Below are 22,151 nucleotides of genomic sequence, written 5' to 3' on the forward strand. Positions count from 1 at the left end.
GCTCTGCACACTGGTAATCTTTTACAAAACATGTTTGTTTCTCACACACTCAGCTGCAGTTTCCACTTCTTTTCTTTTGTAGGTTTAAATTGGCCTGAGCCCCCAATTTCATTCGATTTTACGCTCACCCTCCGATGGAAATATTGGCTTCTTAGTAGTATCTTTGTTGTGTCTGGAGCAAACTGATTGGCATTGGTGTCTTTACACCAACCATGGTCCATCAGTAACCTGATTAAATGCTGGTCCATTTGGCCAAATCAAACAACCCTCCTTACAGTGTGGCTGGGCGCTTGCTGTCCAAAGAACTGAAACAAATGGTTTTGAGGGCAGACAGAGCGGTGGTTCATCTGTTCAGATTATTTTGTTCTTGTTTTTGTCCAAACGGGTTGATTTGTTCAAGCCGACCGTGTTGAACATGGACGATGATGGATGCAAATTTAATTTCTATTATGAATAATGTATAAAAATGAAGAGGGGGGGTAGGACTTCTTACCCCTTTTGAACATGAACAATATTATTTGAGTTGCTTATTTGTTGTTTATACGTTGCTGAGAATCCCGTTTGTTTTTCTTTTTTTATTGCTCATAAGTTTTACTTTTTTTTTTTATTGCTTATAGGTTTTACTTTGTGTTTGAATTTTTTTAACATGTTCAATAAATTGACAAAAAGAAGAAGGTAAAACTTGTTTTGGTGCTGATCTGACACACAGCACCTTGGGATGTGTCAGAGTTACCAAATAAGGTCTCTAGTAGAATCTACATATTAATTGGATCTGATATCTAAATATCAAGCATGATTATCACAGATTAGATTAGTACGTAGGAGCAGGAGAGAGGTAAAAGGAGAGATAAAGGTTGAGACAGGAAAGCCAAATAAGGTCACATTAAGTTATTATGATTTTGTCTGGGGAAAAAAAAAGTTATTATATAATCTTTGAGACCACAAACATTTGGTGTTACAGAAAAGCTGGCTTATTGCTAACCCCAAACTACTGCTAGAGACTGGATAATATGGTATATAATGGTTCTGAAATAACATCTCCTGCTCCGTTATATTCTATCCCTCCGCTCACAGATGCTATTTATTCTTGTGGGTATGACTTTCATGTTAATTGTGCCAATCATAAATTGTGTTTCATATCCGCAGTGTGGCTGACTGAATCATCGGGCCTCTCAGTTAAAGGACAATTCCGGCGCAAAATGAACCTAGGGGTTAATAACACATGGGTACCGAGTTGACCGTTCTCTGGGAAAACAGTCATGACCAGTCGAACGCCGAATGCCGTGCAACCAATAACCAGTAACATGGCTCAAACACGCCGTTCGACTGGTCATGACTGTTTTCCCAAGATGGCGCCTGCCTGTATACCGAAGGTACTGTCTTTCTAAACTATCTTTTTAATAAACTGTCTGTACACTAAAAAAGTTCTCAATGCTACGGTTTAAATGTAGGGACCCTCATCAGGGTGCGAACTACGGGGGAGCTTGGCTCCCCTTAATAAGACATGGGCTCCCCTGAAAACATTTGTGAAATTTTGGGGGGTCTCTAAAAATATTAACAGTGTGTCATTTTGACGTGCAATTTCAGTTTTGTGTAATGTGATCATTGTGGATTATTATGTGTAAAACTGCAAAAATATCATTCATTCATGCATGACAGCGATTAAAATCTACTTCACTTCAGATAACTATATATGCTATTCTTCTCATGAGCATCAAGGCGTAGCAGCGCTGCGGTGCAAATTCAACTCATGTTTAGTAGGCTACATGTTAACTCAAAGATTCGCAGAAAAAATCTAAACGTTGGAGGCCATTAATCGGCGTGCAGAAATCCATTCTGCAGTAAGCGTCATATAGCCATGGCAAAAAGAAAACAAGGCAGTTTAATACATTTTGGTTTTCCTAGGAAATTGTGTAGCGATGATGTTAATAGCACGACCAATTCACCTGCTACAAGCCCTGTTGGCACACCTCCCGCCGGGGTGACAACGCAAGAAGAAGCTAAAGAAATAATGTCCTCTCTGGCTGAAGATGGTGGTCAGAGACTGGAGAGACTGGAAGAGCCCATATACATGGCTGTTTGTTAAGGATGGAAGCTTGGGTTGCGTCTCTATGGTCTAATTGAACGGAGGAATTCTGGTATTCTTCGGTAGCCTGAGTAACTTTAACCGTTGTTCATGTGAAATTCTCAAAGACAGCCTGATGCTTTGTTTATAGACTATTTGTGGCTGGCTGTTTGCCCTATCTATTCCTGTCGATAAAGTAAATCCTGTATAGTGCATACACTTGTAGCTTTTATGTATCTTTGTAAGTAGCAAGTGCATGCAAAAAAAAGTGGGCTCCCCCGAAGGACACGGTATAGTTCGAACACTGTCCCTCATTATGTTACTGTGGAAGTGTGGTAATAATTTGAGCCTTGTTTGTGGTATCTATTTTACTTTAGCATGCCCCGACAACTAGCGTTGAAAGGTAATTAGTGGTTTGCAATGAAACTGGTCATATTCGATTAGCATGAAAACATATCCCAGAGAACGGTCGACTCGGTACCCATGTGTTATTAACCCCTAGGTTCATTTTGCGCCGGAATTGTCCTTTCAACGACTGCAGGGATGGGGTGGACAAAATTACACGGCGACAGGCTCAGGCGTTTTGTGAAATCTGTGATGCTGCCCTACCCTACCCTGGGCCCAGCTGGTGAATAAAATCCACAAATTGTAAAAGCAAATCCCGAGGCTTCCACGCTGTAATTTACTTGTTCTACCACTGCCTCCTTGGGAACCGTTTGACTGTGTTGTTGGCGTTATGTGAGGTGGTTGTTTCTCTGTTAAAGCTAATGGCTCTGAGCAAGAACAAATGTGGGCCTTGGGTCCTAATCCCCGCTGCTAACACAAGAGCTGTCTCCAAATATTGAATATATTTAGCTTTGTACTTGCAACAACCCTGCCCCTTAAGGCTCTCTCTCTCTCTTCTCTGTGTTGAGTAAGTGAATGGTAATAATTACTCCAGCCATGTGCGAGCTGTTTGCCCTAGCAGTGCAGCATCTGTACTTTTCCTACAGACTTTTTCGAGCAAGATGATACTTTTATAGTCGTGAAGAAATGCCTTCAGCGAGATGATTCTTAAAGGTCAGGGTGATTATTCTAAAACTGTAAGCTGAGCCAAGGTGTCTTCTGTTGAGGCGAGGGAGTGTGTGAGAGAGACAATGTATACACACACACTACAAATTCCCCTTTGGCAGACAGTAAAGTTTTCTCTTTAATCTAACAAACAATCGACAATGTCATCTGTGTTCAGTGTATTCTGTAAGACTCCTCTTCTATAACTGGAGCCCTCCGACTTATTATGACAAGCCAATCTGAATTAGCATCACCTCTTCCCAAATATGTGTGCACTGTATAGTACTGTACTGTATATTAAGAGGCAGTATGGAAAAGACCATGAACTGCTGCTGGATTTGGATAAAACAAGGCCAAGAACAAGAACTATGACACTGAAAATGATCTCCTGGAAAAACAAGCACAACTGAACACTTGCTTTCTTTGTCAAGTTTAAACCTCTCTTCCCAAGGGCTCTGCGCACTGGTAATCTTTTACAAAACATGTTTGTTTCTCACACACTCAGCTGCAGTTTCTACTTCTTTTCTTCTGTAGGTTTTAATTGACCTGATACCCCAATATTGTCTGATTTTATGCTCACACGACGACGGAAATATTGGCTCCTCAGTAGTATCTTTGTTGTGTCTGGAGCAAACTGATTGGCAATGGTGTCTTTACACCAACCATGGTCCATCAGTAACCTGATTAAATGCTGGTCCATTTGGCCAAATCAAACAATCTGGCAGTCAGTGGTCCTTACAAACCCAGATGGCTGGGTGGTCGCTGTCCAAAGAACTGAAACAAATGGTGTTGAGGAACTAACCCTAACCCTAACCCGATCTGTCACTTTCTTGCCACTGTCCCTGGTGAGACCAGGAGCAGGTGTGGGACCTTGTTTGTGACACTAAAATAAAGATTCCATCTTTGTATTTGGTCTCTCCAACACTCTGTCTTAACCAGAGCTGGACCTAACCAATTTGGTGCCCTATAGGCAAGATTTCAGCTGTTTTTGCTGCTTTTTCCAACATTTTTGTCATCATTTAAAAAAAAATGTTGGTGCTTTTTTTGTCATTTTTGCACCTTTTAACATTGTTTTCTGCACTTTTTTTTCAACGTCTTTGGTGCTTTTTCTGAAATTTGTATCGTTTTCTCTGATGTTTTTGTCACTTTTTGTTCGTATTATCTTTAACTTTTCTTTACTCATTTGAACTAGCATTTGCCTATACTGCCTATGCCGCGGGCCGGCCCTGGTCTTAACACACGTTGGATTCTGATGTATGGCACATGTGGAGAAATACAAACAAGGCAATTGTTTGAAGATTTTCTAAGTGGGACTGACTGTGTAGAAACATAGCGCCATGGGATGGGTCAGAGTTACCAAATAAGGTCACATTAGTAGAATCTACATATTAATTGGCTCTAATATGCAAATATCAAGCATGAGTATCACAGCCTCACAATTGCCATGGCTTTGAGGAAACCAGTTACATAGTTAGCTGAAATCCCTGTCATAGAAGCAGTCAGAGTGGAGCTAACCATGCCACCTTCAGCAAGCTTTTTGTCTTATATTCTAACTGTGGAATAGTTTACATAACTGATTAACTAAAACATAATGGATTATGAGTCTAGTAGTGGTAACGTGTAATAATGTTATGGTGAAACTCATTTGGGATGGACACAGACAGTGTTGCAGCCAATCAGCCTCTCATTACTAGAGATGCCCTCTGAAGGTTACACTGTAATAGACTGCATCCTTCAAAGGAGACAGCTCCTGTAATGGGACACTACTGTATGCCAGGGGTGATTCTTTTTTCGTGGCACTCGTCCACACAAAGTGAATAAAAATGATTATCATTACATTATTTTTATTAGGTTTTTTTCTTTCTGTTATAAAAGTAAAATTAGCTTACATTTGAGTTTTTTTCAAGACTTTTTTTGTCTCTTGATCTGACTTGGCACCGCTGCTGCGTTTGACGACAGATGAGCACCAATTTTTAGATTACATCTTTAAACACAACAAGTGAGCAACAAACATTGAAATCCCTCTGTTACATTTTCCTTATTACAAGGCTTGGTTGAATACTTGATTCTGATTGGTCAATCATGGCATTCTGCTGTTCTGTGGTTATTATAAATGTTCAGTAAAAAATTGGAAATTAATCTTGGGGCACCCTTGGGCAGTCCTTCAGGTACCCCAGGGTGCCACAGCTCCTACTTTGGGAACATCTGCACTATAGTCTTTGGTTGAAGCCACGTTTCCAGGTTCATTCCAACCCACATTTGATATCAGGGATCTGTCCCTCCTCCTTTGCATCAATATGTTTTGCAAGTGTTTTCAGAGGTTATATTGGGGAGAAAAGGTGTGGAGTTATGATCAGTCCTCTGGTCTCACAGGACTGCAGGTCCTACAGTGAATAATAGATTTTATTTGAGCTTAGAGGATACTGCAGCATGCCTGCTTGGCTTTAATATACAGTAAAGGCCGTGTGACACTAGTATTGTGCTCTTTGTTACTCAAAGTCTAGACCAGGGCTACAAAAGCTCAGGCAGTGAAACAGGCCGGCACTGTGGTTAAGGTTTTGGTCCCTTGAGTTCTGACTTATCTCTGTCCCAGTGGAGAAGGGGTAAAAAAAGGCCAGCAGTCTCATTCCTGTGGCGGGCTACGAGCTCTTTTTCCCTTTGTATTATTTCCCAATTAAAAAAAAGCCTCCAGTTTCATCAGTGGCAAATGTAAAACATACACTACCCGCATGGGGTATGATATTTTTCAGTGCAGAGGAGCGAACGAGGCACAGGGACACTACGGAGCGAGGCCACAGACGCCACAGTTTGAGGGAAAAGGAAGAACGGCACGGAGAGAGGAGGCACACAGACGACAGCGAAGGATGGAAGAAATCATCGCGCAGGTCTGACACACACACACACACACACACACACACACACACACACACACACACACACACACACACACATACACACTTTTTTGTCCACCAGCCAAATGGCTAGCAAATGCCAATCAACAGATTACTATTGTTTTTTTGCTGGTGAGTAAAGCTAATCTACCAGCCACTTGCATATTTTACCAGCACTTGGCTAGCAGATGGTGCTAAATTTAGAAAAATCTGAATAAAAGATGACAGAATTATAATGTGATTGTCATCTTTGTCCTCAGCAGCAGCAGCAGGAGGCCCAGTGGTGAGGACAGAGACAGTCAGAGTAGACACAAACACAAGAAGGCCAAAAGAAATAGGAAGGACAAGGAGACCAAGAAGATGTCCTCTGATGACCAAGGGAGGAAATTAAAACGTGACTGACTTTCTGTCTCGCAATCTTTTTTTAATAAGATGAAGTGCCCCGTGGCATCTTACCGCACGTTTCATCAGAACGTTTTTTTTCAGAGAAGCTAATAGAAGATAATTTGACGTATACTGTATGTACAAGATGTTTGTGTTGCATCAGCTTTAACTGTTGGTTTTGTTGAGTTGAAGTAAGGCGTTTGTGTATGTATTTTCTCACACAACTCTCTTTTTCAAATGACTTTATTGATCATTTAACCAAATGTACCATCAGATATACTACACAGGCCGAAGCGTGACAGACCACAGCAGATGGGCCTCAGACCATCCACTGATACACAGAAACCAAGTCAGTTTTTTTTTCTTAAAAGTAAGAAAATTAGTAAGGCCTCCACAATATCACCTAATTAATTTTTTTTTTTAACATTTAATGAACACATTGATCCATTATTATATATATATATATATATATTTTTTTTTTTTTATTGCCAGTGGTTTGATAATTTAGCCATAGCTTCTGAAATAAAAGAAAAGAGAAAAAAAACTCAACACAGACTACTACTTGGCAACGTGTCTTCAGGTCAACAGATGAAGATGACAACTACTGTCAGTACAAACAGAATGGAGCCTATATTTAAAGGCCATACCACAAACAAACAAAAGAAACGTATTACAAGTGCTTGGATCGGTACTTTTTTAGACACCCAACATTTACAGTAAAGAAATGTGAGTCCAACTTAACGCATACCCTAATATATAACTACTGGAATTGGCAACGTGTCGTGTCTCCTCTCGATCCGCCCACCCCCTACTCACTGGATGCTGTGCCAGAGAGTGATCATGTCCTCACAACCAAACAGATAACACCAACATCCTAGTCAGAAGTGTCCCAGGCCTGGATTCTCCCTGTTCAGCGTTCCAGGAGGGGGCAAGTTAACCTCTGGTAACAATCCAGTCTCATGTTTGTCCTTCTTCAAACTCCTGGCAAAGTCTCAGCTGTCCATCAGAAGTCAGATATCCATACAGCTATAGCACTATTCTAAGCTTCATCCACACAGCAAGCTTAGGGTGGTCAGCTAGTCTCAAGCTCTGCCTTCCACATTCCTTGGTCGGTGCCACTGAAGCAGCGCCTGATGACTTGGAGCACTGCTACAGCAGGCTGCCCGGCCAGGAGACGATGGTCAGGGTGATTCTGCCCCGAAGCTCCTTTAGAAGGCGCACCAACGCCGTGTGGGTCATTCCCCACGTACTCGTCCCGTTCACCTCCAGCAAGATGTCCCCGCACCTACACAGAGCCAGATGGCCAATGAAAAAGCCTTGTTAATTTCAGATTATGTAAATTAACATGGGTACCGAGAAATTACTTGACAAATGTATCACAAAATGTAACCGAATTTCGAGAAAATCAGGCAAAAGAACGTGCGAATGAAGGCTTGTTTCCATCCGCTACGGTATTGCGATTATTAGGGTTGGTTCATCAAAATAAGCCGTAGTTGGCGCCAATTCTCCAGTCAGAAAACCACTATACCACTGCAGAAGAAGAGGGCACAACAAGATAACGCAATTAAAGGTGCTGTAGGTAGGATTGTGAAGATCAAGGACTTAGCCAAAAATTTTAACATTGACAACTTCTCAGTCCCTTTCTGCTAAAGCCCAAAATGGTCTCATATACTCCTCCCCCCACAAGGGAGAATGAATGCGTGTGCATGAGCGGTGATTGACACACAGTTAGACACCCCCCCCTGGCCCTGATTGGTGCATCTGAACAGGGAGCGGTGGATTTTTGCAAATCTCACTACAGACTGTAGGTGGTGCCAGAGGAGCTGGATTTTTTTTTAAATGACCTGCTTCATGTAGTTCTACTGGAACATAGGGTCAGTTTCAGCAGAAAGTTAGTTTTATAAGTCTTACATACTGCACCTTTAAAAGAGCGGCAGTCGAACCACAAACATTGAAAAACAATGTAAAAAAGAAACTGACATTTCTGTTTGTTTCATCTCCTTTGCCCCACTCTCTATCAGACCTCAAATGAGACAACAATTAGCTAGCTAGCGCATCCCGCGGTCCTCCCCAGCGCTACGCAGGGAGGAGAGTGGACGGGGGGCAGGTCCGGAGTACCGAAGACATTCAGTTAGCGGCTGTAGAGACTTCACTTCAGCCAGGTGAGTGCAAACCCGAGCGCTGGGGGCCACAGCAGGCTGGCGGCTGGCGGGCAGTGCTGGGTCTAACCAGCAAAAGATCTGTCGGGGGCAGTCCAGGATCAGACCCCCCCACCCCCGGCGCAGGTGTTTGTGCTGTCTGAATTCAAGTTTCTACAGCGACTAAGGCCCTCCCTCTCGTCTAACTCTGTGGGGAACAATGATGTTTCATGTACATCATTTATTCACTAAATCTTTTTCCACTGCATTTTGTCACATTTGTGAGGAGTGATGAGCAATTACAGTATAAGTCATTATAAAATGCTTTATAATTTGTTATGAATATTGTTTTTAAAGTATTATGAAGCGTTATGAGTGCTTATAACTATAATGACGCAGGGCAATACACAAAATTATAGCATTATAAGTATGTTTATAGTGCATTATAGACATAAAAAAAGACAGTGAGCAACCAGCAATTATGGAGCATTATGATACTTGACCTTATAAGTCATGGTAAAAATGCTTTAAATGTGTTATATTTATTGTTATAAAGCATTAGGAATATTTATGAGTGCTTATAACTATACTTATATAGCGCTATAAGCAGATTATAACACATTATACATGTGTTTATAATGCATTATAGAGACAGGCTTGATAGAAAGTGCAAAAAAGTTCTTTTGCAACATTTTGAAATTACGGTGTTTCCACTCAGGTTTTTATGCGCAAATTGAAAATGCGCATTAAACAAGATGGATGGAAACGCATGTAGATATACACCTAAAAGTGGATGTTATAGTACCATCTTTTTGCAAACGCAGTTAGTGTTGAAGCTGGTCTAAACTGTTTTGCTCATAAGCAATAAAAAGTGATATACACACCGTATCCTGCCATCATTGTAGGCCGGCGTCCCCTCCACGATGGAGCGGATAAAAAAGGATTGATTGCAGTTGACCTCTTCCTGACCGCCCACGATACTGAAGCCCAGGCTGCCCGAAGTGCTCCGCCGCAGGACAATGTCTTTGCAGCAGTAGAGATGCCTGCATGAGCCAAGAGAGAGAGATTAAAAAACACTAATCTCTCAGCTGCATCTTTAAATTAGTATATAAACTGTATATCCTTGCTGAGTGTGTGCCCAGTAGCTAGATTGCTGAAACCGGCCCCCGCTCAGAAGACAAAGGCCTGGCTGCTCTTTGAAGGAAGGTGTGACTTTCCTCCCAGGAAATAAAGAATAGTTGGACTTCTATATCAGTCCCACAAAGCTAGTGGAAATGACATTCAAATCCTTTTCTCTGCACCGCCGGACTAGACTACAATCCCATGGTGACTCAGAACATGTTTTATTATGACTCGTAATCAATTCACTGTTTGAGGAGAAACACATTTTTATTTCATTTATTTCACAGCAGCAGTTGTTTATTGCTGTCAGCGTGCCGCTGTCTTCCCGACAACATATTTAACTAAGATATGAATTCATATGTTTCAATCCGATGGAAAGTTTCACTGATATAATAATAATAATAATAATAATAATAATAATAGGTGAATATTTAAGCGGAAAAGTTAGTTTGAAAGTATAATGAGTATTTTCTCCCCAGCTGGCTCTGTCTAAATTTCAGGTGGCACCAGCTGGCAGAGGTCAATAGGACCAGTGTGGGGAGATGTAAATTATACCGGGCTCCTGAAAAAATGAGTGGATAAAAGTAGAAAAAAAATGTGTATGCAGTGGAAACAGAGACACAAAGAGGGGTTGCTCACCTGGGTAGCTGCAGCCATGACACCCACAGGGGCGAGTAATCGTCATTAGGCACTGGGCTCTTGTTGCTGTCTGTGGGTGAGGGAGTGAGACAGGGTGGCAGCATGCACTCTTGCAGGCTTTCCTCCGGAGGACGCATCTCCAAGACCTTGAGCACGACAGGAGACGAGGTGTTCTTCAAGTTGGCCACGGCTTCGCCTCGCGTCACCCCCGTCAAGTTCAGCCCGTTCACGTTCAACAGGATGTCACCTGCGGGGTGGGAGGGGGGGCAGAAAGTGGACAGCACAGCTTATCCTCTGCCCGGGGTTTTGGCCCTGATAAATGCCTTTTTTTTTTTTTTCAAAAGCCCTCACAGGGCAGGGGACTCATCATCTGCCTGTTTAATATTCAACAACCTTCCTGCTACAACACAAAGGGATGGAAACCAAATGCCACCTGTGGTTTAAAAAGAAAGGGGTTGAAAATGGTGCAAAGAAAAACAGACGGCACGGTCCAGGCTGCTAGTGAGCAACTCGAAAGGACACGCTTGCCCTGCGCGGATATGCAAATTAATAGTCTATTACAATACACAAAAACATGTTTAATAACCACACCTGCTTCTGCGGTCCAATATCAATGTGCACCTTGAACCACGCACAGGACAATCAGACCCAATTTGCTTCTGTTTTTATAAAGTCTATATATTGTTTAAGTTGGATATGCTGCAATTAGCAGTTGTGGCTTAAATCTCTCCCATGCCTCCAACTGCATCATAGTATATCAACACTGCAGCTGTAACATCCAGTTATTTATGTACCGCTTTGTGTTTTTTGCTCTATTTCAGAGCTGACTGATTTCAGGCAACAAAATAATTGAGTACTCCACATATACTCCTGTGGAACACAATGAGTCCCGAGCACTGCTATGCTAATGCTTGTTTGTCTTTAGAGCCAATTTGCGACGCACTGAACCACAGAAGCATCGCTGAGTTTCGTCTGCTGGATGAATACACTCGGTAATGAAAACATGAATCTTAAGTGTTCATCAATCACTGCGTTCTGTTATATACAAGTGTATAAGTGTTCAGCACAAAAGCCAAATCCATGACAGTGTGCCAGCCATAATGTGAGCTCCGGAGCTTCGCACAACAGTAGGCTACAACCTCACGAAAACAAATACTCCCATCCACGAAACGAGTAATTATTTGCACGAAAGCGGCGAACATCACAATCCTTGTAATAAAGATGTGCGTTAATATTCTGATAATTATAAGATTGAACAGCAGGTTATGTACTGGAAAGAGACATCAAGGCGTTTTATTGGCGGTTACCTTTGCGGATGGAGCCCTCCTGTCCCACCACTCCATCAGAGTCCACGTTAGTGACGTAAATAGGGAGGTCCCACCCTCGGCTGGACATGCCGCCCGCCACCGTCATACCCAGGGAGTCATACGGCTCTTTAGTCAGAGTAACTGTCTTCTCATAGCATGCAGGCTTCTGACAAGAGTCCTTAGAGAGAGAAAGAATTTGCAATGAAGGACAAAATTAATAATGGAGATTTAAAAGCAATAGGGCTGTTTCCCCCCCAATACCATGTACTGCAATGGGAGTTGATCTAAAAACATGCAGGACATTCATAATTGATTGGCTTCTTTCTTTGTGTATCCACATTCTTATAAACACAGCAACTCAAGACCAAACATGATATGAACTTAATTGTAACACCAAGGGCACCTTCTATAGACAGTATCATCTAATTAGACTGTGGAGACGCACATTTGCATATTAATAAAGGGCTGTTTTCTCTGGGACTTGCGATAGCCCCTTAATGGTCGGAGAATTCATATAAATTCCGCCCATGCTATGCTATGGGAACAAGAGTCCAAATGACATAGACATAGCTGCTAATTAATGAATGACCCTTATTAGCATAACTGGTGATGTATAATATATGGTGGCTATTAAGACGGAGCGTCAGGCAGCTCAAGCGCCTCTTCATTTTGTGTTCATGTTCGATATATGGAGCAAACTGATTTATTCATAGACGTAGTGATGTGCGTTTTGGTTTGGTGAACGAGGCTGTGTGTGGGATTAAGTGATTTGAGATTTTATTTAGGACGAGTGAGTCTGAGTGTCAGACGGGGGAGAGGGAAGGGGGTACACTAGAGTAGTAATGAATAACACACGGACATATTGAGGTTGATGGGATGTAGCTTGTGCTGCTTTGCTCATGTGCTGCATTCATACATTTCTGCTGCGCTCGCAGGGGGGAGATCACTTGTAGGCATATGACTGACCCCGGGGCACGCCACTGACTATGACTGTGTGAACACTTGCTGCCAACCTACACAATACACTGTGTAAGTGGTATACTATACACTACTGTGTGGTGCGCTTTAGTGTAAATAAGTACACTATCAGACACACTATCAGAGACTCTTTTTTTCTGACATGGCATTCTCCCCACTAAAAAAGTAATTTAGTCAGTAGTAACCTCTTAATTTTTAAAGGATAAATGAGACATATTGAGATATATACTTCCTTTCTTTCTTGCTGAGAGTTAGGTGAAAAGATTGATACCTCTCATGACTAAATGGTAAATATGAACAGCCGGTTAGCTTAGCCTAGCATGAAAACTGTAAGGGGGTGGACAGCTAGCCTGTTTATACTACATGTACAAAAACCAAAGTGTAGATGGCAAGTTTTTTCAGGGGACTATTTCTTGTCCGGGCAAACTGACTTTTAATTAACGTATTATTTAGTGAGCTTTATAGGTGCCAGTATGATTTGGTTACCTTTCAACAGCGCCATCTAGCTGTTTCCCTCTGTCTTTATGCTGAGCTAAGCTAACTGGCCCCTGGCTGTAGCGCCATAACTGATGATGAGAGAGATATGTATTCTATTTTAAAAGATATTTGTCGGTTGATATGTATATCAAAATAGGCTATATACCATGATTTTCTGGGAAACACCAAGCAATTCTTTGGAAACTCAGACATTCAGCACCCTCATATAGCCCGAATGGAATGATCCTTTGATTCATAACCACATTTTCAGACACTCCTACGATTCGACTTTGAGAATGGCAGTTGAATCAGGCTCCTTAGATTAAATCATTGAATAATCAACTATTTGGTGTAACCCCTGCAAGATATACGTAGAAATATAAATATATCCAAGACCCATGCGATGATCATGTCATGCAACTGCTGAATTTAGGGTACCTTTTTTGTTCCAATTCAGGCACTGCCAAAATGTAGTTGTTTGATAGGAGAAGCAATGCATTTTTACGGATAGTGATCTATAGTAGCCTACCTCTATGCCTGTTTTTAAAACAAATTTTAAATTAAACATTTTCAGCTTGAAACAGTGATTCTGAACATTATTATTAGAACATATATCACCAGTTTCAGTAAGAAACTGGGAAAGTTAAAGATACTCTTTAACAGCTTTGATGGGAGAACAACACCTTCATGGATCATTTGCACCTGAAAGGGAGTATTTATCACGAACAAAGCTCCTGTCTGTGTATTGCTACCGTTCTCGTCTCATGTGTATGTGTCCGTATGCGCTGCTCACCAGCAGTGTCTGCTCTATATCCACAGGGGAATATGGTGGGGGTCCGTCCATGCCCCACGGAGCTTCTTGTAAGATGTCTGGGGTTGGCAGGCAGATCTGACGAGACACGATGAAGTGGACACCCTCCTCGCTTGCCTGGAGAACATTTAGAGACAGCAGAGTTAGGACATGAGTTACAACAGACAGATGTTTTTAAAAGCAAGATTGAGAAGTTTGTAGTCTATATCCATGACGTTCCACTTCCGGGATTGCTCCGCTGCTGCCGGAAATTCTGCCGGATTTCACTTATTTCGGCCAGATGTCCGTTACCTTCCTCTTTCTTTGTGTTGGCATTTTAAACTCCGGTGGATTTCTGAGGACTATGGTTAACTGCTCCTCAGATCTCTGCAGGGTAAATCCAGACAGCTAGCTAGACTATCAGTCCAATCAGAGTTTTCTATTGCATGACTAAAACAACTTTTGAATGTACGTGTTTCACCAAAACAAGTTGCTTCTCGAGGCTACTTTGCAGACCCGGCGTTGCTCCGTCCGGCATTGAGCGCCGTCCAAGAAGATGTTGATTGGTTTAAAGAAATACCAATAAACCAGAGAACGTTTTTTCCCCATCCCATGAATGCTGTGTGGACTCGCCACCTTCCTCCGCAGCTCTGTGGAGGAAGGTCTGGCAAAGAGAGACTAAGAAGATTGATACTGCTCTTATTTCTGCCTGTCAAATTTAAGGCTACAGCTAACAGCCGGTTAGCTTACTGTAGCTTAGCACAAAGATTGGAAATGGGGAAACAGCTAGCCTTTACCTAACACGCTAAATCTTGTTAGTTTAATCCCTAGAAAAACCTTAGTGTAAAAAACGACAATGAGTAAGATGTTAGGCAACCAGCGGAGACTCCAGAAAGTTAATGGTCGGCGCTAAGAAATAGGTTGCAGGTTTTAACCCTTAAAACGTGAAGTGTTGTTTCGGGATTTTTGTACAGATTAAAAATAAAACAAGATATAACTTGTTCAATAGTCGCCTTTAGAGGTGCTGGTAGGTGGATACCTTCAGACAGAGCCAAGCTAGCTGTTTCCACCTGTTTTTCAGTTTTTATGCTAAGCTAAGCTAACCAGCTGCTGGCTGTAGCCTTATATTTAACGGACAGATATGAGACTGGTGTCAATCTACTCTTTACCAAAACACAAATTAGCATATTCCTTTAAAACTGGTCATAAAATAATTGTTGTTGGTCAATTCACGTTACAAAATGGGATTTCATTCAAGATGTAGACATTGAAATATTACATTTAAAATGTTTTTCTGGGTGATCTAGTTAGTTAAGGAGAAATCCACAGGGAAACCATCATCATTCATATTTTAAATATAGCTGCCACCCACGTAACCTATTTAAGTCTCTCTCTATGAGTCCTACTACTGAACTGCCAGTCCAGCCACACTCCTTCACATACAAGTGGTCCAAAAGTCACACAGACAGGCTGGCTGCTTCCCTCTCCCCCCACTCTGTAATTCCTCTGAGATTCCCCCTAGTTTCTGTTGCACAGAGCTGACTCCTGAAGTAGCCAGTCCAGCCCATTATTGCCTTAACCGGACTAATTTAATTTCTTCCCTGCCAGTTGGTAATCTCTGACAGAAAGTGGCTGCTCTGAGAGGCCATGTTGGCTCCACAGAGACCCAGAAGAGGCCGGTCTGACTGCTCAGACAGGAACTCCGGGCGCAGAGACCCTGCACAGTCAGCCGCAAACACACAGCAATTAACCACAATTAACCACCAAACACACCACCATTGACTGGCATCAACCAGGAACCAGAGGCAGCCGCATGGCCCGGTCCATTAGGGAATCACCACTATTAAATACTATTAACTGCACTGAGTGCAGACACAACATCACAGCACAACACAATTAGCCTGAATCACCACAATTATCTTTAGTACCTCAGGGACCCGGGGTAAGAACAGAACACAGTTATTTATGGTCTGTAACAACATGTGGACTAATTTGACTGTTGCAACTATGACCTTTTGTAAAATGCTACGAGATGCTATAATCGATTTGTTTAAAGAAGGACTTGCTGACTAGGGCAATATGCTTTTGTCCCAATTTGATTATTTCACGATACATGGGTGCCGGTTTAATTTGTACCGTGATTCGATAGCATTGGGATTTTATTTTTCCTTCTTTAAAAAAATTAAATAAAAAAAATAATAAACTTCAGTTACACTTTACTTGAAGAGTACATAAGAGTGACATGACACTGTCATGAACATGTCATAAACATAGTAAACAAGTCATAAACGTTTATGACATAATGCTTCTTTCAACATTCGGTTTTTCTCATGACAAGTTATGGTTATGGTTATGGTTAGGGTTAGGGTTAGGGTTCATGTGTTATGACTGTGTCATAACAGTGTCATGTGTTCATGACCGTGTCATGTCACTCTTATGTAGATACCTTCAAGTAAAGTGTTACCTAAACTTCTAAAGACAATATATCATGAGACATTTCTAAAAACTAATTGTTTTCTAAAAAGAATGCACATCACATGCCAGTCAGTCAGTCTGACATTTATTTCATCTGTAAAGAAGTACATAACATGTATTATGTGCATTTTTCTGCTTTCGCTCTGTTTTGCTGGAAAACGGATATGATGTAGTTGCCGTCGGCGGTACCGCGTAAACAGAATATATTTAGGCAAATCATTGGTAAAAATTAAATAAATAAAAAGTATCTATCTGGGGAAAAGAATCGGTTTAAAAAATCGTCACATACTGCTGGACTCACTGACCTGGATGAGCAGAGCAGCGTGTTCCGGTGCTCCGTAACGTAGATCGTGCCCGTTGATGGCTAGCACGCGGTCGCCAACGCACAGCTGTCCGTCGCGTGCTGCCAGGCCGCCCTCCAGCAGGTGGAAGATGAAGACGCCGTGCTCCTCTGGCCGCCTCACTAGCTTAATGCCCAGCTGCTCATCTGGAGTGGATTTATTCAGGACCACGTGAATGCTATCATCCCTCATAGGATGGTGGGGTAAGCCATGAGACGGGTGGCCCCCGGCGACATCATGGCCGTGCCCGTGGCCGTGTGGGTGGCTGTGCGAGCGGTAGCGATAATGCTGTTCTCTGAGCACGGTTAGCCGGAGGAGCTGGCAGGGCTGTTTGAGCGTTGCCACGGCGTAGCAGTGGGGTACGTTGCTGATGTCAATGCCGTTAACCTGAGAGGGCAACAGGGATGCAGATTAACTCGTCTCCTTTTATGGTTGATCATTTCTGAATTACATTCTGGAAAGACTTTAAAAAATGACACGTATAGATACGTATCTAAAACATGTCATCACCTACTTCGAATGTAAAGATAGGAACTTATGTATGCTAAATGCTCGAAATCAGTCCCACGTTTGAAACTGTTTTTAATTGAAGTCGATATGTACTTTGAGTCTCTTCAATTTGCTACAAATAAGAAAGACATTTCAATAACTAATATCGTTAACACTTTACAATGAGGTACACAAAAAACTAGGTAGTTAATGATTAACAATTGAGGAACCAATGAGAAATGAATGAGGAACGTTTTTCTTTTTATTTACGATGCATCACTTTATTTGCAGGTACGCACAATGCTTCAGTAATGTTAATTAATGGTTAGGTAATCATTCGTTAATATGTTAATAATAATGTTTTGTGAATAGCATTATTAAAATATATTATGAGAATCATCCTGAACAGATTTCCTTATGATTCATTAATACAGTAACACACACACACACACACACACACACACACACACACACACACACACACACACACACACACACACACACACATATTCAGTAACTAATCATTAACTAACCAGTAGTTCCTCATTTGTTACTCATTCATTTAACTAACTACCAGTCTGTTTTAGGGCTGTGCTCGATTGAAGAAATTCTTAGTCGACTAACACTCATTAAATTGTATCGACTAATCGATTAGTTGATTTAATCGATCTATAAATCTGAGTTTCTCCGCAAAGAGTCATGCAGAAGCACCACTTTAATTCTTGTGTTTACCAGAGATGTGCTCGTACGTTTCTTGGAAATAAGTCATTCAGCATGAAAAAAGCATAAAACATGACTAATCGACTAAAGAAATCTAAGTTGACTAAGACCAAAACGACCGATTAGTCGAATAATCGACTAAGAGGGATCAACCTAGGGCTGGGCGATATATCGATATAAAAAAATATATCGATATATTTTTAAATGAGATATGGAATTAGACCATATCGCATATATCGATATAGTTCAAATGTGATCCTTGCTCCCATAGATATATACACAGATGTCATCTTGAGGTTCTAAACATACGTCAAAACCGCCGCCATCTTGGAACAGGGGTCCGAAGCATTCAGATCAACGCTAAAGATGCCGGACTTTTGTACTGCTTAATTATGTTCGATAGAGGAAATGAAAAGAACAAACCGCAATGAATAACATTTAACAGGTGACAATGTGTTTTATGGTTATGTATGCCGCCTTCGACCAGCAATCTGAGCTCCGGCGGCAGCGGGAGGCGGAGAGCTCCGTGGCCGGCCGCAGCGTCTCTTCCCCCGGGAAAAACACAGCTTTGCCTCGCTGCTGCATGGGTCCCCGCTGATCCAAATCGGACCAGCCAAAGACAGAGTGGTGATCGGTAGGATCTTACACGTAGTCCAGGACGACCTGTATGTCGATATCGGCGGAAAGTTCCAATAAGTTTGCCGGCGGCAGGCGGACGGAGAGAAGCTACAGCGGGGCAGCAGAGACCGTCTGCAGCTGCAGGATCTGGAGCTCAGTGCCCGTTAAAATGACATGTAACGCATAAATACATACAGAAATAAATAGTGGAGGAATGAGCCTGGACATTTCAGTCTGTTTTAAACTTCACCTTGAAGCAGAAACTCTTAGTTCAGAAGGGTGAAGTTTCCGTTTGAACTCAGATCTGTGAACCGATCATAATAAATATTCTTTGTATTAACACATTAATTAGTTTCTTTGTTTTGTAGTCGATAGTTCATCTTTTAGTTTACTTAAGTGGAAGCAGTATCAAGTGGAAGAATGGGACTATAAACCTAGGCTTACAGGCATGAGGCATTACATTTTGAACAAAGTAGATTATATTAATATCAAAAGCTTAATTGACCTTTGGAACGAATCACAAATATGGAGCTTTGATTTCAAAAAAGGTACTCCTGTTATACAGTATTTAGGTTTACATTTTATTGTTATTTGAACAGCTGAGCATTTAATCATGAACCAGGTGAAGAAACCGGTTTATTATTTATTTGATTTTGCAACTGTTTCTATGAAACTACATGTGACATGTCATATTTGATTTTGGCTTTGACTGAACATTTGCTCTCACTTTGCGGAAAAAATATCGGGATATATATCGTATATCGATATTCAGCCAAAATATATCGGGATATGACTTTTGGTCCATATCGCCCAGCCCTAGATCAACCATAGTCTGTTTATCAGTAACTGATCATTAGTGCTTGAAACACTATCAGTAACTACTCATTAACTAACCATTCATTCCTCATTCGTTAATCATTAACTACCTACGTTTTTGTGTACCTTATTGTCAAGTGTTACCCTAATATCTACTCAGAACTATTTAATTGAGAACATGTGCTGTCACCATTTTCAGTGAAGTCTGTCACTTTTTCATTTTTTATTCATTTATTTTTGTTTAAATTGTTATTTTCCTATTTTACCTTGATATTATGTCATTTGTATTTGTACATGCATCATTTATGTTTAAGACAAAAACATGGATGCAGTTTAAAAATGGGACTTTGATTGCTTCCTACTGAATTGTGCAAATAGTTTTGACTGTGCTACCTTCAGGATCATGTCCCCAGGCAGCAGGCGTCCATCCCGGGCAATGACACCTTCTCTGTAGATGTCCTGGATGAGGATGCGGACCAAGGGGGTCTCATTGCCGCCGACGATGCTGATGGCCAGCGGGTCTGTGGGAACCATCCGCGTGATCTTAATGCTGGTAAGCTCACCGTCAGGGATCAGGTGATGCAGCTGAGGAAGAGCCAGCACTAAGGGAGAATGTGCGGGGACAAGAAAGGCTGAGTTTAGTCCTGGATTTGCCTGTACAACGACAAGCAAAATCAAGTTTGACAAACAGCCAAATGTAACAGGGGAGGAAGTGGGAGAAAGAGAGACACGTTGTGGGAGAAAGAGTTGGAGACCGTGGTAGAGCGGTTGTGCAGTGGAACCAGCTGTCTCTACTCCCTCAGGTTACTAAAACAAACTTGTACAAGCCAAGAGGGGAAAAATTGACTTGGCTGATTATCCTGCTCAATGTTTGTATCATTAGTCACATACATCTGTAGCGAGTATGCTTGGGAAAACCCTCAATTTCAAATTTCCGCAAGGTTTATTACTTGGGCGGGGACGCAAGTACAGTTATAATACGTGCAATATTCCAAATAGTGATCAAAAAAGGCAATATATCGTCTAGTTTTTCTTGTGAGGTACACACAAACGTATAACTCCCGAGAATTCAAATTGCCATTTGTAGCAGAGTCTTTGCTGTTTTCACATCAACCAAAGAGAACCAATACACAGGATTCTGCCATAACGATAAATGCAGTATGTTACACAACCAAATAATGTGGTTTATAAGCATACAAACCTCATTATACACCTTCACATTTCTGAGAAATGTGTGCTTGTCTGCTAGTTTTATCTCATTAAACTGTGCAAGCCCCCCTCCCCTCATGCCCAGTGGTGAATTGCACTAAGCAGCAGAATGACACATGCTAAACTGGACCATGTGGAGGTGGGTGGGGATCTTTCTGTGACTCTTTTGACCAACAGCCTTGGCCAATAAATGACAGAGAAGATGCATTTCCTCTGGTTATGAAGATTGTCTCTCTCTCTCCCTGTTCCTCAGTCGGCTGTCTCCCTCTGTGTCTGGTGCTCCGTAGCCTCAGCCGTTCGTTCTACTCACACTGCACTTTCTCCATTCCAAAGTCAATATTTTGTCTTTATCGCAGCAGATTGCTTCTGGGGTGGAGACCACATTAACACAGAGACCCGCAGCCATTATGTAACCCTTCATCCTCTCCTTCACACACCCTTTCACCCTCGAATCTTTTTTCATCCCATTATTTCTCTTTTGTGTTTTCATCCACTTCTCCATCCAATTGGACATTACTATGCCTTTATTTGTTTCCTTTTCTCCATTGTCTTTTTCTGTATGCGCTCTTCCCCTCCATTTGATCTGTATGAATCTATCTCTCCGTCTATCTTTGTCTCTCCAGCGGCAGGCAATGAATATTTGATCTATCCTCTCAGCCTCCTCAGTGACGGCCTCAGAGAATAATCTAGTCCCTGATCGTTCGCCATCCTTCATTCTTACGCAACACCACATTCCTTGTCCTCTTCCCGTCACGCTGCAGCTCTACTTCAACATTATACTCTCTTATGGTTGACTATATTTCCTTAACTTTACTATTATGGGGGTCGGGCTGTGGATATTACATTTAATATGTGGAGAGCACATTTTCTCGACTACATTACATCTTACGCATCTACCATGTCGAGCGCACTGCGCTCCCTGGGGGCTACTCCATCAAGTTGGTGCAAACCTGTTGACCCTGGCTGTGTTGGAGGGAGGAGGAGAGGAAGATGGGATACAGGGTGAGTGGAGAAGGAGAAGAACTGGAGGCGGAGAAGAGAAGGGCATCAGCTTTGTCTCCAGTGACCTCCCGTATCCCATCTATGTCTAAAGTGCCTCAGGCTAACGCTCTCCCTTCTGATCCTTCTCTAGTGATGCACCGGTGGACTTACGCAATCTGCATCTGAATTATTAAAGAAACATATGCTACTGTTACACTGTGTGTTCCCAGCCCTCCCCGTTCAGCTGAGGGAACATCGCAAATGCACACATTTGGAAACACACACACACACACACACACACACACTTTGAGCCCTCTCTCTGGAACCCTCTTCAGGGAATCATGAAGTGCAAATGCAGCAGTGACTTCAAGAAACAACACAAAAATGCACAATACAAGCACAAAAATATACACGTTAAAGATACAAAGGAAGGAGAAGAGATGCAGGCAGGTCTGATGCATACCTTCCTGTGGCACATTGGAATTCCTGGCATTGTCTCTCTCCTCAGACGTCTCGTTGCTCACCGCGTTGCCACTCTTTGTCCTCCGCAGGACACTGAACGCCCGGTTCAACCTCCTGAAGGAACGGCTCCTCACTGAGGAACGGTCAAAATTTCGGACTGCAAAGAACACAGGGGAGAAAGAGAGGCCCTTTATAGGTT

General features: G+C 42.0%; 2 protein-coding genes across 7 annotated transcripts in view; one reads left to right on the forward strand and one right to left on the reverse strand.

The window, feature by feature from the left end:
• fip1l1a (FIP1 like 1a (S. cerevisiae)) overlaps window positions 1-6,820 on the forward strand; it is a 34,077-nt gene extending 27,257 nt beyond the window's left edge. Inside the window, exons 12-13 of one of the 2 annotated variants that reach the window (XM_028588222.1) lie at window positions 5,866-6,000; window positions 6,267-6,820. In XM_028588222.1, coding sequence (XP_028444023.1) covers window positions 5,866-6,000; window positions 6,267-6,408 — 277 coding nt within the window. In that variant the 3' untranslated portion in view covers window positions 6,409-6,820. The remainder of the gene's footprint in view (window positions 1-5,865; window positions 6,001-6,266) is intronic. The other variant, XM_028588223.1, reaches the window with a different exon arrangement.
• Window positions 6,821-6,871: 51 nt separating this feature from the next.
• lnx1 (ligand of numb-protein X 1) overlaps window positions 6,872-22,151 on the reverse strand; it is a 62,273-nt gene continuing 46,993 nt past the window's right edge. For all 5 annotated transcript variants that reach the window (XM_028588348.1, XM_028588349.1, XM_028588347.1 and 2 more), the window contains 8 exons: window positions 21,954-22,109; window positions 19,694-19,902; window positions 16,622-17,044; window positions 13,845-13,979; window positions 11,597-11,774; window positions 10,290-10,536; window positions 9,413-9,571; window positions 6,872-7,675 (listed from right to left, as the gene is read on the reverse strand). In XM_028588348.1, the coding sequence (XP_028444149.1) occupies window positions 7,540-7,675; window positions 9,413-9,571; window positions 10,290-10,536; window positions 11,597-11,774; window positions 13,845-13,979; window positions 16,622-17,044; window positions 19,694-19,902; window positions 21,954-22,109 (1,643 nt within the window). In that variant the 3' untranslated portion in view covers window positions 6,872-7,539. The remainder of the gene's footprint in view (window positions 7,676-9,412; window positions 9,572-10,289; window positions 10,537-11,596; window positions 11,775-13,844; window positions 13,980-16,621; window positions 17,045-19,693; window positions 19,903-21,953; window positions 22,110-22,151) is intronic.

The sequence above is a fragment of the Perca flavescens genome, chromosome 9, assembly GCF_004354835.1.
Source record: "Perca flavescens isolate YP-PL-M2 chromosome 9, PFLA_1.0, whole genome shotgun sequence".
Taxonomy (NCBI): Eukaryota; Metazoa; Chordata; class Actinopteri; order Perciformes; family Percidae; genus Perca; species Perca flavescens.